A 14,114-nucleotide genomic window follows, 5' to 3' on the forward strand; every position below is an offset into this window, starting at 1 on the left:
GGCATATAGTGAATGCGCGTGTGTTTCCATAAGACTATCAAGGGAGCAGATCAGAAGCAGCCCGGATCCTGACCCTGACTGTATGAATAAGTAAGCAGGATGCTGACGACTGTGTGTTAGTTGCCTGTAAGGTTTTCTTAACTTAAAGGGGGACGGAGGAGTGCGCGTGTGTGTGTGTGGGGAGGCGGACAGACTGGAGACAGAGCTTAGAGTAAGCGTTTGTGCGGAGAGGGGGAAGCTCCGACACTTTTCTCTGCTCCCTCCAGCATAGCTGCTGCCTCCCATCACCAGGGCTCCGCGGTTTGCTCTAGTGCACCCCACCCCCCGGCTCCCGTTTCTTTCCTTCTTTCTTTCTCTTCCTCCCTCTCCCCGTGGTAGTTTGCTGATGTGCAGCCCGGATCCATCTTCTGGCAGCAGCAGCGGGACCGGTCGAGGAGCGGGACGAGGGCAGCGGCCGCCGCCGCCTCCTCCTCCGCGGGAAGTTTGTCTGGGGTTTGACAGAGGCGAGGGGACGCCCTGACAGACAGGATCTCCCGGCCTGAGTCCACCCCCTGCGCCCACCCACACACCCAGCGACTTCTCCCTGGCGAGGTGGCGGGCTGGGGGCAGGAGGGGCAGTGGCGCTCATGCTCCTCACTCAGTGCTGCATCCGTCTAACTGGGGCTACCTAGGGAGCACCGTCTCTCGGAAGAGCCTCCAGGTGGAGGAGGGAAAAAAAGAAAAATCCAACCCAAATTCCCCAAACCCTGTGGTTCCTCCATCCCCTACCCTCCTTTCCCAAGCCGGCGTGGACAGCTGAACCGGCTACCTAATTCATCTGCACCCTGCCCACCACCTCTCTGCCCGAGGGAGGATGAAAATGCTTTGCTGGAGGATGGCACTGTGGCTGGCCGGGTGGACTGTCTGTGGGAAGCCTTCCTCCTGCGCTGGCCTCGATTATGACTACACTTACGATTTCACTGAAGAGGATAAAGCTGAAGCGATAGATTATAAGGACCCTTGCAAAGCCGGTAAGTGACTTCCACGTCTAATACAGCTCCCCACCCCCTCCCCAGATGGTGACTTTGTCTCGGCTTTATTTGCGGTGGTGTGTGTGAGGGGGGGAGTCCCGGGCTCACCTGCTCCCTCCCCGGGCAGCAGCCACAAGCGGAGCTGGAGCTTCCTCTCACCTGGGGAAGGTTCCCGGGACCTGCTTTTCTGGGACTTCCCGCTTCCCCAGCGCCTCCGGCTGAGGGGGGAGAGGTGCGCGGCGGCGGGCAGGGCTGGACTGGCCGCCTCCGCTCCGCGTCCCCCGGCGGCGTCGTGCCCGAGGACTCCGCGGCCGGGGCGACGCCGCCGGGGACGTGGAAGTTGCAGAGGCTCAAAGGTTTCGAGGCGGGACCGTGCCCCGCAGCACAAGCCGGCAGCGCGGAGAAGCCGGGCCGGGCCCCGCAGGCGGCGCCGGAGGATGGTGGCTCCTCCCGGGTCCCTGCCCGCCCCCGCGGCGGGAGCGGGGGCCGCCTCCCGCCGGCTCCCTCTGTCCTTCCTCCATCTCAACCTGTCGCCCCCGCTCCTCGGGGCGGGCCCTCGGCGCCGGGCGCCCGATGAATATTTATATGATAAAGTGCACAGCCCGAGTGGGAGAGGAGGGTGGAGGGGAGCCCGAGGGAGGGCTAGGTGCGGGGGGTAACCAGCTGCGGGGCTTTCAGCCGTGCGAGTCCACGCGTGTTTCTTAGACCTCCACTAGTACCTGGTGCAGTTTGGTCTTCTACAGCGTGTACTGCACCGTGGTACAGTACAGCCGCTGCCGTGCCCCCTGCTCGCTCTGTGCCTGACCGACCCCTTTCTTAACTGTGCAGGAAGAGTTGAGTTGTAGCCTCCTCTCGCTTTGCAGAGCAACTGAATACTTTTCTAGAACGCTTATCTTACTGATTTAGGACTTCAGCCTCCTTAATACCGACTCTTCATCCATTAGAGTTATCAGCAACCTCACTGACCTCGGGACCCAGCTTCACTGGTATTTCAGTAGACAAGTGTGTCTTGATGATGGTGGTTTTGCCCCTAAATGTGTTACTAACAACAATGGTGGTCCATTCCCAACAGCTCTATTGTTAAATAAGTGCTCAAATTTTCCAGCAGCCGCCTTTGCATTAATTAGTTATTTTATATTCTGAAAACTAGTTCAGCCAAAGGTTGTGTTCACTATGTCTCTGTGGTTTTGTTTAATTTATTGAGGAGAATGTGGTGAACATATATGCCAAATATGCAGACACTGTGTTTTTCTAATCACAAAAATATTTTGTTCCTAAGTGTGAATTGTTAGGTCTTACTTGCTTACAGCTGAGGAACACTCAAGTTCAAAAAGAGCAGAAGCAACTGCAAACAAAATATTATTTTTTCCCAATTAGCACTCACAAATAAATATATATAAGTGAGTGGTCATAGTTAACTTGAGCTCTTTTCTTCTGGTCCATTATTGTTTAGGAAGATTCATATGTGTAATTATGTATAATAAGAAATGTGTATTTACTCTGTTGTGGGATTTTTTTTTTAGTACTTCTTGTTTCATAGTGAGAGTAATTAAAAATTATAATTCATGACAGTAAGTGTTTAAGGTTATGCATGACAGAAAGACAACAGTAAGAGACTGTGCAATATGATCAGCATTGACACTTCTTTGCCATTGTTTTTTGTTTGGATATAGAAACATGTGCTTGGAAAGTTTGGTCCATTTAAATACTTTATGGAAGTTTTTGCTGCTGTTTCTTCACAAGGTGCTTAGCTGTGACGAGAGACAGGTAGATGCATGAGGAGTTAGTTCTGTATAGTTCCCATTAGCCTTAAAAACCATCACTTTGAGGTTTTCTACTCAGTAAATAACCCAATCATTATTTTCTTTTAGTGTATAGCAGTTCTTCAGAAATGAAAATGTATGTCACTGCTGCACACTGGGTTTGAACCACGTTCCAAGTGTTTTTAACAAAAAATTAGGAAGTTCTGTATGTATCAATAAAACTCTGTCAGTATTTCCCAAATACTTTTCTTGCTAAACCTTCCTTAAAGACTACATTAGTCTTAGGCTGTGAAATACTGACACCTGATCAAAGGTGATGGGATAGCGGGTGCTCAGCCTCTTTTAGCAGCATAACCAAAATGTGTGTTCTTGCTAGGTCAATCTTACCATCTGGGGTGGGTTTTGGACTCCCATGAGTAATTTTACTGATATCTGCCATTAGGATGGCTTCTTCCACAGTGAGGCCACTAAAGAAGGACAAAGCCAGGCTTCGCACTCAGGGGTGTGAGCTGTTCACACGCAAATCTGTGTGGTCGCTCTATGTGTGAGATAACAGGATAAAATAAGATAATCCTTGCTGACATTGTGTTCAGTGCATGCAAACTTTGTACCTTAGATATAATTAACACCTGCTTTTACTGCATCTCAAGGGCCTACAATTGAAGCTGTAGAAGTCCTCTTTTTTTTTTTTTTTTTTTTTTTTTAACTGTTCAGGCTGGTAACAGTTAGGTCCCAGATATTGAGAATTTCTGCAACTTGACCAAATGGGGGAACACGCAAAGTCAGTTTAGGTTTTTACCTACTGACATACTTCAAAAACTTCAATGAGTTGCATGCAGATTTTACAGACCTGTTAGACTAATTTGACCTATCATCATTTCCAAGAAAATAAAATACTTTAAAACCATTCACAACTAAGGTCCCCCAAAGAGGCTGATACAGGATGGATTCACCTGTATTTTAAAAGTTATTTGCATTTTGCTTTTCTCCAGTGAGTAGTGCTTTCTGCTTAGTTTTCATTCTGTAGACCACATGAGAAAATATTTGTGATCTTGTGACAGAAAGCACAGTACACGAGGCCTTAGATCTATAGTTAGATATAGTTATAATTACATATATATAACTCCTTATAGTTGTAGTCCTAACTCTGTTGAATCAATCTTCTTTTGGTAGGTCCCTTTTTCCCTGTTTTTCCCTTTTGTGGAAGAGCTGGAGAAATTTACCAGAAACAGAATGAAACAGCCTCTGGGATGTTATTTATAGGTATTCTGTGGGAGTATTTATAGGTATTCTGTGTGCATTTTAACATTTTCATAAGAAAGAGGTTGTTTCAGTGAGTGTGCTTGGAATCACCCTGTTGCTTGAACTTAAAGCTCCCAGTGGTATTGTAGTGCAGGATGCTACAGAGGCTGAAAAGTACGTTTTCTGACAAAGTTTCCAGCTTTGTGAAAAATCTACAGATAATAGGAGTCTGACAGATGCACAGTAGGGTTAGGAGTTGTTTCTGGAACTGATGTTTCCAATTGCATCTAAACCAGCAGCTGTTTTATGCAACAACCCCAAAGTTCAGTCTTGGCAGTGAAGCCAGCACCTTGGGAGTTCTGGAGCAAGGGCTCCAGTGAAGAGAAGAGCCTGGGGAAATGTTGTGACAGTGTTGAGGAGATGAGTGGTGGTAAGGAAGCTGTTGACATTGAGCAGATGAACTTGATGAGCTGTGTGGTTTCCTGTATGTTTGTCTACAGACCTTTAACCTATGTATGAATTTTGGGTCTTGCTACTTCTCCTTATAACAAGTATCCTGGCATGCTGTAACAGCGGGATGTGATGTAACACAGTTTCTGTGCTTCTGATGTCTCGGATATTTCCTCATGTCTCTCTGCAGGATATTACTCTCAGTGTTTACCGTTGTGAAGTTCAAGTGTAAGGCATTCTTAGTTCATCTTCAAGATCTGATTTGCCAGAAGATGTGAAACTGCGAAAGCCGTACTTATTGCAATGTCAGGCTTTAAAGAATCTAAGAATCAGCATTTCTATAAATAAGGTATTACTCCAAAGAATAAAATATGTAGTTAGATTTCAATGGACTTTTTGACTCAAGCTTTTCAGATGGCAGCATGCATCTACGTTTATCTATGGATTCCCAAAGTGGTGGTGTTTTGCTTTTTTTTTCCATTCTTCCCACTCCTTGCAATGTATTAAGGATGGCTGTTGAGAAACATACAGAATTTCACTGAATTTCACTGAATTTCACTGAATTTTTTAGAGTTGGAAGGGACCATGGAGATCATCTAGTCCAACTCCCCTGCTGAAGCAGGGTTGCCTAGAGCATGTTGAGAATGAGATGGGTAGGAAAAGAATTCCCCATTCTGTCGTGCTTGTTCATAGTCTGTGCTTAGTTGATATTAAAGGTTTTCTGAAGGCTTTTGTTTTGTTACCACAAAACAAACAAACAAAGACCAAGAAAAGAGAGAGAGATACTATGGTGTGATCTTCCAGTTCAAATACTGTGAACCATGGATGATTAGGCAACAAGTCTTAGTTTTCTTGCATATCCATATCACTGAGGACCATTACAGCCTCTAGATACCTGGCTGTCCTCAGATAAGTCTCTTCTAGCATTTCCTCTGTGAGATATTTAACTTCCTAAAAGAAATGTTAAAGGCTTGGGGAATAGGCTCAAAGTTGAATTCCTCGATCCATTTTTTTTTTTTTTCCCCTATTGTGGGCCTTGGTTTTCTTTGCACCAGAAATTCTGTCTTGCACCGGGGAAACATTTGCCGAGGAAAACTTCTCCCAAGGAAAACTTCATTGAAACTTTTAATTTTCACAGTACTTCATTTGTATGACTTTTTTTTTTAAAGACAAAACACTTAATTGTTTTTTTCTTTTTCTTTTTCTTTCAAACTATTAGTGAGTTTCTTGCCTTGGAACAGAAGATTTTCATTTTTTTTCCCCAATAAAGCTAGATATAAATGCTGAAAGAATGTTCATACAAATGAACAATTAGGTTTAAAGCTTCATAACTTGGAAGTTGGTTAGCTTGCTGTTGTTTGACTTAGGAACAAATTCTGTATGTATATGTGCCTGAGAATAAGAGAAAAGTAAGAAAGACCCTCCTCATTGTGTCCAATTCTCACTCCTGTGAGAATCTAAGGAACTCATTTGGTTTCTTTGTACCTTTATAAATATTAATAAATATGTTAGTATCCCTGGTACAGGGATACTTTACAAATACTTTGCAAATAAAATACATAACTAGGTTTCACATCTGAGTGAGGTGGGAAATAATAGCATCCCTGTTACAGGGGATACTATCCAACCATTAAAAGTTTATGGTAAATGTTAAGTATAATTATTATACAGTGTCATCTGTAACTGCAATCTAGCTTTTGTTTATTGATGTTGTAGCAGCAGCCTTCTATCCTGGTAGGCTGGGGTTTTTTTAGTTTGTGTCTTGTATTCTGGGACATTTGTTTTCGGCTGTAAGCATGCTAAGTGTGTAGTCCGGTAACATGAAAAGTCTTAAAACCTCTGATAATACATTTTTAATCTATTGCGTGATTTAGGTAATTGAAATCTTTCATCTTTATATTTCAGTTGTGCAGTAAATTCTGAAAGATATGTTGTGTGGTTTGTACTAATATAGAGGTTGTGCTGCTAATATCACTTGCCAGATTGACAGAACTGTGACTATTCGTGTAGTAAACGCGTATTGTAGGCAGCTGAAACAGAAACAAGCTTTTCTGAATAGTCAGTCCCAAATGACCTTCGTGCTGCTGTGGATAAACTTATAGGGTAAACCAGACTACTGAAGACCTTAGTTTTTAAGTCATATTTCGTTTTTGGAATTCTTCACTATTGCTTTATCTGTGATGCCCTTTAATATGGTATTTCAACAACTTTGAAAAAAGGTTTTGTGAGTGTAAAGTTCTTTTTCTCCTTAGCGTCATTGAAAAGATTAATTCAATAGTGAAACTCTGGGAAAAATCTGTTAAATGAATATATTTGACATACTAACTTTGTGAATATCCTTCCATATGAAAGGCTCAGTTTCATGTCCAGACCGCTTTCCATAGGGATCTGTTTCTGAATATATTTCCGGTGTGTCAAATGAGTGACCTGCAAGGAGCAGTATTACATCACTGCAAAACAAGCCTAATTGACAAATTTAATTGAGCTTGGAATCAGGTCCTCCAGGCAAGCTCGGAAACATTCACCACACCTGGATGTCTGCCTTATGTCATTCTTATTGCCCCTCTGGAAAACAGGGTTGATAGGCTTATGACATAATTCCATTCACTTCTTTTTGGAGAGAAACAGTCATGTCTGTGGTGCATGATATTGAGAGAAGGGCTGTAAAATGGAAGAGTCAACTTCTTGTTTTCACAGGCACAGGGGACCTTGTGGAGGAAAACAGAATATTTTTTTTTCTTCCTAGATGCATCAGAGTACTCTAAATTTAATAACAGTGAATAAACTAAACAAGGAGAGAAATCTCTATTCTTTGTTTAGACAATGTGTGTTTATCCTGAAACTGAAATAGGTTTTTATGGTCTAGCTTTAGACTCATGAAAAATGTTATGGTTATACAACATTCTTTTTTTTTTTTTTATTATTTTAATATCTGAAGAAAAGATAGGAAAGATGATTCTAAGACTATTCCAGAGCAAAACTAAGCTTTGAGCTTTCAAAACTTTCAGTAGGATGGGCAACATTTTGTAGTGTGTTTCAGACTTTACTCAGTCCCCTTACTAATCTACTTGTTCCAGTCATTATTGAATACAATACTTATTTTGAATATTGAATTCAATGCTTATTCAATAAGTATGACTAGAGAAATCTTTGTGTATTTTTAGTTCTCTTAGGATATTTTTCTTGGCTAAGGAAAAGCCAATGGCTAATCTGTTAATCTGTTTTAATGCGTATTCATTCCTTGTGTCTCCTGTTCATCTTCTTTCTCTGTCACGTTTTCCATTTTTCCTATGACAAGTTTCCTTGCTTCTGGATTCCCCTTCTTCACTGAATGCACTTTCTTCTTGCTTTTCAGCTTCTTCCTGTGCTGCCTGACCAGTCACCTAGTCCTCTACTCTCAGTTTTTTCCCTTGACATATTATTTTCTTGCTTACATTTAGCAGTTATTCCCTCCAAATATAATCTCTATCTTGTCATCAGGCTTTCTGTAAGATTGTCCTCTAGTGCTTTGATAGTTTTGTAGCAAAGAAACTGGGCATCTATGCCCACAGCTGGAAATGAGGAGGAGGAGAAGGCTGGGTGGGCTGTGCATGACCAGTATGTTCTCAGAGGCCTCTCACTGGACAGCTTAGTGGGCTGCCAGTGATCTGTTACACACTGCATATCAAACCCTGAAATATCCAGCTATAAACATTTATACAGAACACAAACATGAACCTTCTGTCTCTGTTGGACTCATGTACCTAAATACGAAGATCTGATGTGAAGACTGTCCTTGCTGAACAATAGTAATAAGAGTACTAGAAGTACTTGAACTGTAAAACTTGTATAAATAGTAATGCACTAGAACAGGTTGGGCTGGGAAGTGTAAAGGTGGAGGCTGTGCTATGGACATATGTAGATGTCTGTGCGTGACCCTGAGCAGGTGTGCAACCCCTGTGAGTGGTTGCTCTTGCAGAGTGCTTTGGGGGTGGTTTCTACTCATATGGATACTCTCAGACGACTTTTATTGGGATTTTTGCCTGAGTAATGGTCTGCAAGTGCAAATTTTGAGTGACTATAAATCTGTGAGCGTCAAATGTTTGAGAATATTTGAGCTCAATCAAATAACTCTTACAGAGCAATAATGGGCCAAAATGTAGGTTTGTGGGTTTTCTCTTCAATATTTAAAAACAGAGATTGTCAAGACCAAAACACCAAAAAATCAATTTTGTTATAAAATAACTCCTAATTTTTTTTCTTGAGGTGTGTGAAATATGATGTTTAGTAGGATATGCAATGAGTATTTAACTAGCTTCTTTACTACATATATTTTATTGAGATAAAGTCTATCAATAATTGACTAGGAATTGATTTTGAAATTTTTTTATTCATATTGACAGTTATAAATTATATTGCAGAACGATACCTCTGGTCTGAGGTATCCTTTCAGTAATTTAAAGCATATGAACATTCTTAGCAACAATTTCTGTTACGCAAAACACTTAAAATTATATTTTTGCTTACATTTTGCGTAAATTATATGGGAGTTTTATTTTTAAAATAGTCATAAATCATGCTTCAAAAGTTGGTGCTACCCAGCAAAATAAGTTCAGCTGTGCCAGGACTGTCACTGACAGTCTAATGGCACATCGTATCAGGATTCAAACTTTCAGAGGTTTCTAGGTTGGTATTCTCATATGTCATTGACAAAATATCAAATTTTTAATATTATATTAAGGAATAGTAAGTATTGGAACTCTATCTCATAAGCGAACAATCAACAAAATCAGGACACAAAAATGCAAATTTTAAAACTTATTTTCAGTGCATTTAAATTTTAATTTAGAAATTATCTGTCTTGCTGTCCTGATAAATTTCATCCCTTTTCCTACAAAAATTGAATGACAGAGACACATTGCTGCACTTGAAAGGTATCAATAGCTCTCCCTGTACATTGTGCTCCTTGGACATTGTAAATTGGATCGTGGAGTTCAAATATCAGCTCTTGGAAGAAGTGAGGGGCCATGGACATCAGCTGAGACGGTATTTAAAGATATCATCATGTCTAAAGAGTGGTGAAGATGGGTTATGTTATTCTTATGCTGGTAGCAGCAGTTAAATATATTCCTAGTAATAACTCTAATTGTTATTAAACAAAAATGAATCCATTTTATTGGTGTCTGACATTTTAATAGGTGCTAGTTAGGTACATTCTTGCTGTCATGGGTATAGTTTCACTCAAGACCTTCAACATTTTTCCACTTCCCCAATACAGTAGAAAGAATTTTGAATAGGGCATACTGATTCTAGAAACAGTGGCCTAGAGGCAGAGCTTCTCTATGTTTCCAGATGATGTGCTCAGATAAGTAAAGAAAATAATTTCAGATGGTTCTTATATAATATCGAGATTTATTTAAACAGTTTACTTGCACAGCCAATTATATTTTCTTTCATGAAGAGTAGTTTTAGAACAACTCTGCGGGTGTGAGAACATGATGATGAACTGCCCAATTTCTCCATCTGGTAAAACGTCCTTATATTTATAACAAATTTGCATATATCTTCATTTTTACTCATACTCGCTTTTTTTCCTCTTACTCAACATTACTCTTACAATTGTGCTCTTACTTCGGTTTTGTTTGCAGGTGGGTTAAGCTTCACTACTTGACATTACATTGACATTAAGTATGTTTCCATACTTACAATTGTCTATTTCACTCTTTGTAAAGCTGTATATGCATATGGGCAAATTGATAAATTAGGTATTTTGTGTTCAGGAAATCCACTTGGCCTTTTTCTGGCTAAGAACATAGTGTGTTTCCATGCGAAACTGCCAGTGTCATAATGAAGGCATGTTACCCATCTTCTTGTGATCTTCTTCATTTTAGTAGCAGGATCTTTAATCTGTCCATCAGTCTATCCTTTTGTCATCATATAAACTGCTCAGTCGTTCTCTAACTGTGCAACTATTCAAGACGATTGATTCAGGACTAAATTCTGGAATCATTATTCTGTTGTTACTGATATGTTGTAATGACATTATGTTCTGAAAACTAACATAGATTAATCTTTCATGCCTGGAAAATAAATTATTAAAAAAACCAACCAGAAACCAACAACAAACCCTCAGACAAAAAATAATAATAGCTAAGGAACAAGAGTTGTGATGATAAGTGTTTTATTACACAAAGGTTAGATGATTGGAATAACTGATGAAAACAAGGTATAAAGATGTTCAAGTTAGAAGACAGAAAACAAAAGAGAAGAGCCGTAATAAACATGTACAATTTGAGAAATATATACAAGAAGATAAAAAAGAAGGTTTTTGTTTCTATTCCTACTGGTGTCTTAAATTCTGAAGTGGCAAATTCAGAACTGAGACAAGGAGATACATGGGTTTTCTATGTAACTTTTTTTAGATTGAAGTCTGCTAAATGATTCCACTGAGGCAGTATTCAGATATATGCTATGACATTTACTTAGATACCAGGGGTATCTGCAGCACCGATAATTAATAATGATAACATTTTCAAGTGGATATTATACCTCAGGCTTCAGAGTTCAAGCCAGTCTTTAGTAGCTGGAAACCAGGATGAACCCTAATGTGTGGCAAGATTATCCTTGTCTACCTACTGCAGATTCTTGTTTCTTTCTGTGGAGCAGCTGGTGGTGACTGCTGTCAGAGACAGGACCTTGGATCTGATCCAGTGTTGCAGTTCCTTTGTTCCTCAGCCTTCCCTAAATGCTATTTCAAAAACTCATGCCTTGTAGCACGCCTGAAAAATAAATGCAATTTGGCTATTTTGGAAAGTGAATGAATTTCAAAGCTCTGTATGACTGTAAATACATTGACCAACTGCATTGGATGAAAATGAATGTATGCAAACACACAAGACGAAAACTGCATTTACCTAATGTCTATAGATTTTCATTATGGGTCCAGTGGAGCACTTGTGTTTAAAGGTAAGCATGTATACATGTGTGCACATGCTTACCTGGTTACCTAAGGAAGTATCATTGATGCATAGATGCCTGTAGAAGTATCTATATAGGATCCTTAAAGTAGCGTGTACAGACTGCGTGGATGCTTCTTTTTTTTTTTTTTTTAAAATATGTGTGTTAAACCTGATCTAGAGGCTATTGAACTCGGTGGGAATGTTTCCAGTTACTTTAGAGATAATGTTTATAGGTGAATAAGTAATAAAGTGCAGAGTTGACTAATTTAATCCTGTGTACTTGGGCCACATCTAGCTTGTATTCATGTGCTCACATGCTTTGCAGGCACATTAATGAAGGCAATTGGATTTTTGCCCCAGTTTCTGTAGTTGTCATCACTAACACAAGAGTATCATGAAATCTTACATTCAGTGACCTTGTGATTGCAGGTTCTTTCTTGCTGGACTGGGGTGTGAAAAAAAATCCAGCAGCTTGCAAGAACATCAGACTTTTATTCCCCTCCCTCTCCGCCCCGTCCCTCAAAAGAAGCCTCAGGATAAGACTGGATTTAGATTACTGCAATAATTTCTCAGCCTTTAGAGATAGGTTTCTTCTTGTCATAGCTGAATACTTTATTAATTGTTCAATCTGATGAACGACTAAAGATGCTGACAAACATGATGGTTGCAGTTGCATATACAGTTCCTTATCTGTGTAATTTCAATAAATGTAAAGTCAAAGATAATAAGCCATTTGTTACAAAATACAGCAGACGTGAAACTGGTGTCAATGTAGTTTGTAATAATATCAGTAAAATCATGTACTATTAGCAAAAGTTTGACAAGCACAGACTCTTCAGTAATTTACAATATCCCAAAATTAAAACATTTCCTCTCCCAGAGGCAGCTAGGAGTTAAAGAGATCTTGAAAACCTAGGAGGAACAGGTGTACTAATATCCCAATGTATTTATAGGTTGAAGAACTAGTTAAAGAGTAAAATAAAAGCAGAATATAAAGTATATTTTTCTTTTTAAAGCTATGTATAGTTTGGATGGATTGCAACAACTCTAGATTGCAATACAGACATAGTATCCTTATGACACAGTCTAATTCAGTGCAGATCTTGGGTTTAACCACATAGTTTGTTACTTTTGTGTTTCACAAACTTCTGCTTTTTTCTGATGTTGTTTCTTCAGTGTGTTGAACTTTAATCAGGGCCTGAGTGAGAACGGAAGGTGATAAATGATCCTAGATTTGACTGAGGATTCTTGTTTGAAGAAAGTTCTTTACTTGGCTTTAGTTATGGAGTTTTCTGGAGTTATTCGGCAGTGGAAGGAAGGCAAAAAATCTTTGCCCATCATGAAAAGATTCTCCTTTTATGGTTTGTAGATCCTTTGATCCCTGAATTGAAGGAGGGGTGGAGAGTAGAGAGTGTAGGAAAAGGCTTTCCTTTTTTTTTTTCAGTCCTTTATCTGCATTTTTGAGGATGAAACCCTTTCACACTTAGTACAGGTGAAAATACAGAAGCTGAATTAAGTATGAATTGTAGCACTGATAGATCACAGTTGTTGTGTCTATAGAAGTGAAATTTGGGTAAAGAGAATTTATAACAGGCTCCCTTTTGCATTATGGAAGAGAGCCAAATACAGAGATGATTCCTCGATCAGTAACTGTGTTTACAGAGATGTGCAGTTCTTGAGGGGGCTAAAACTGAAATGTTAGAGAAATGCAAGCTATTCTATGGTGATTTAAGTCAACAGTGTGTAGAGCCAGCTAAACTCATGATAATTTTTCCAATTCAGGCAAAATTAATTTTTCATGGCTATGCTTTGAGATTTTAAAAAGTGTCTGTTGGATTTATTTGGAGTACGGCACAGCATTCATTCATATATAATGTATTTTTGCAGATTCATTGATTTATTCATTCTAGAAAGACTTGATTATAAATGTAAACCTTTTGTTTGTCTTTCCTAATGATGGACAAGCTCAGACTAAGGAAAAAAATCAACAAAATTTAACATGAATAGTAATAGTTCTAATTACATAATTTTATAGAAGAAGAAGAAAAATTATTTCACCCTTGGTTTCTCCTCACATACTCTGGCTTGGCCTCATTGACCTAAAATGGCCCAGGTCTTATCAGTGGAGAAATTCTCCTCTCCTTCCAACAAGCAGATGATGTATCATGGAAATCAGCAAAGATCTAGATAAGACTTGGAATCCACTTTCACGTGCTAAAGAAAGAAGTTAACATCCCCATTCTTACATGCTAATCAATTCAGATTTCTTTTATTTCTTTATGGCTGTTCTGGTATCAAGATAAACCCTTTCTACAGCTGGCTGTCCACTGGAAACAAGGCTTGTTCCTGCACTGATGGAGCTGCAGGGACTTCTAGCTCCCCAGGGCACTGTCGAACACATACCGCACCCTCCCTTCCTTTCCTTCTTCCTTTCCTTCTTCCTTTCCTTCTTCCTTTCCTTCTTCCTTTCCTTCTTCCTTTCCTTCTTCCTTTCCTTCTTCCTTTCCTTCTTCCTTTCCTTCTTCCTTTCCTTCTTCCTTTCCTTCTTCCTTTCCTTCTTCCTTTCCTTCTTCCTTTCCTTCTTCCTTTCCTTCTTCCTTTCCTTCTTCCTTTCCTTCTTCCTTTCCTTCTTCCTTTCCTTCTTCCTTTCCTTCTTCCTTTCCTTCTTCCTTTCCTTCTTCCTTTCCTTCTTCCTTTCCTTCCTTTCCTCC

At 39.9% G+C, this 14,114-nt stretch overlaps 1 protein-coding gene across 1 annotated transcript in view; it reads left to right on the forward strand.

Moving 5' to 3' along the window:
* Nucleotides 1–853: 853 nt before the first annotated feature.
* Nucleotides 854–14,114, forward strand: part of TLL1 (tolloid like 1) — a 143,313-nt gene continuing 130,052 nt past the window's right edge. Inside the window, exon 1 of the mRNA XM_074147087.1 lies at nucleotides 854–1,010. Coding sequence (XP_074003188.1) covers nucleotides 854–1,010 — 157 coding nt within the window. The remainder of the gene's footprint in view (nucleotides 1,011–14,114) is intronic.

The sequence above is a fragment of the Numenius arquata genome, chromosome 5 (genome assembly GCF_964106895.1).
Source record: "Numenius arquata chromosome 5, bNumArq3.hap1.1, whole genome shotgun sequence".
NCBI lineage: Eukaryota > Metazoa > Chordata > Aves > Charadriiformes > Scolopacidae > Numenius > Numenius arquata.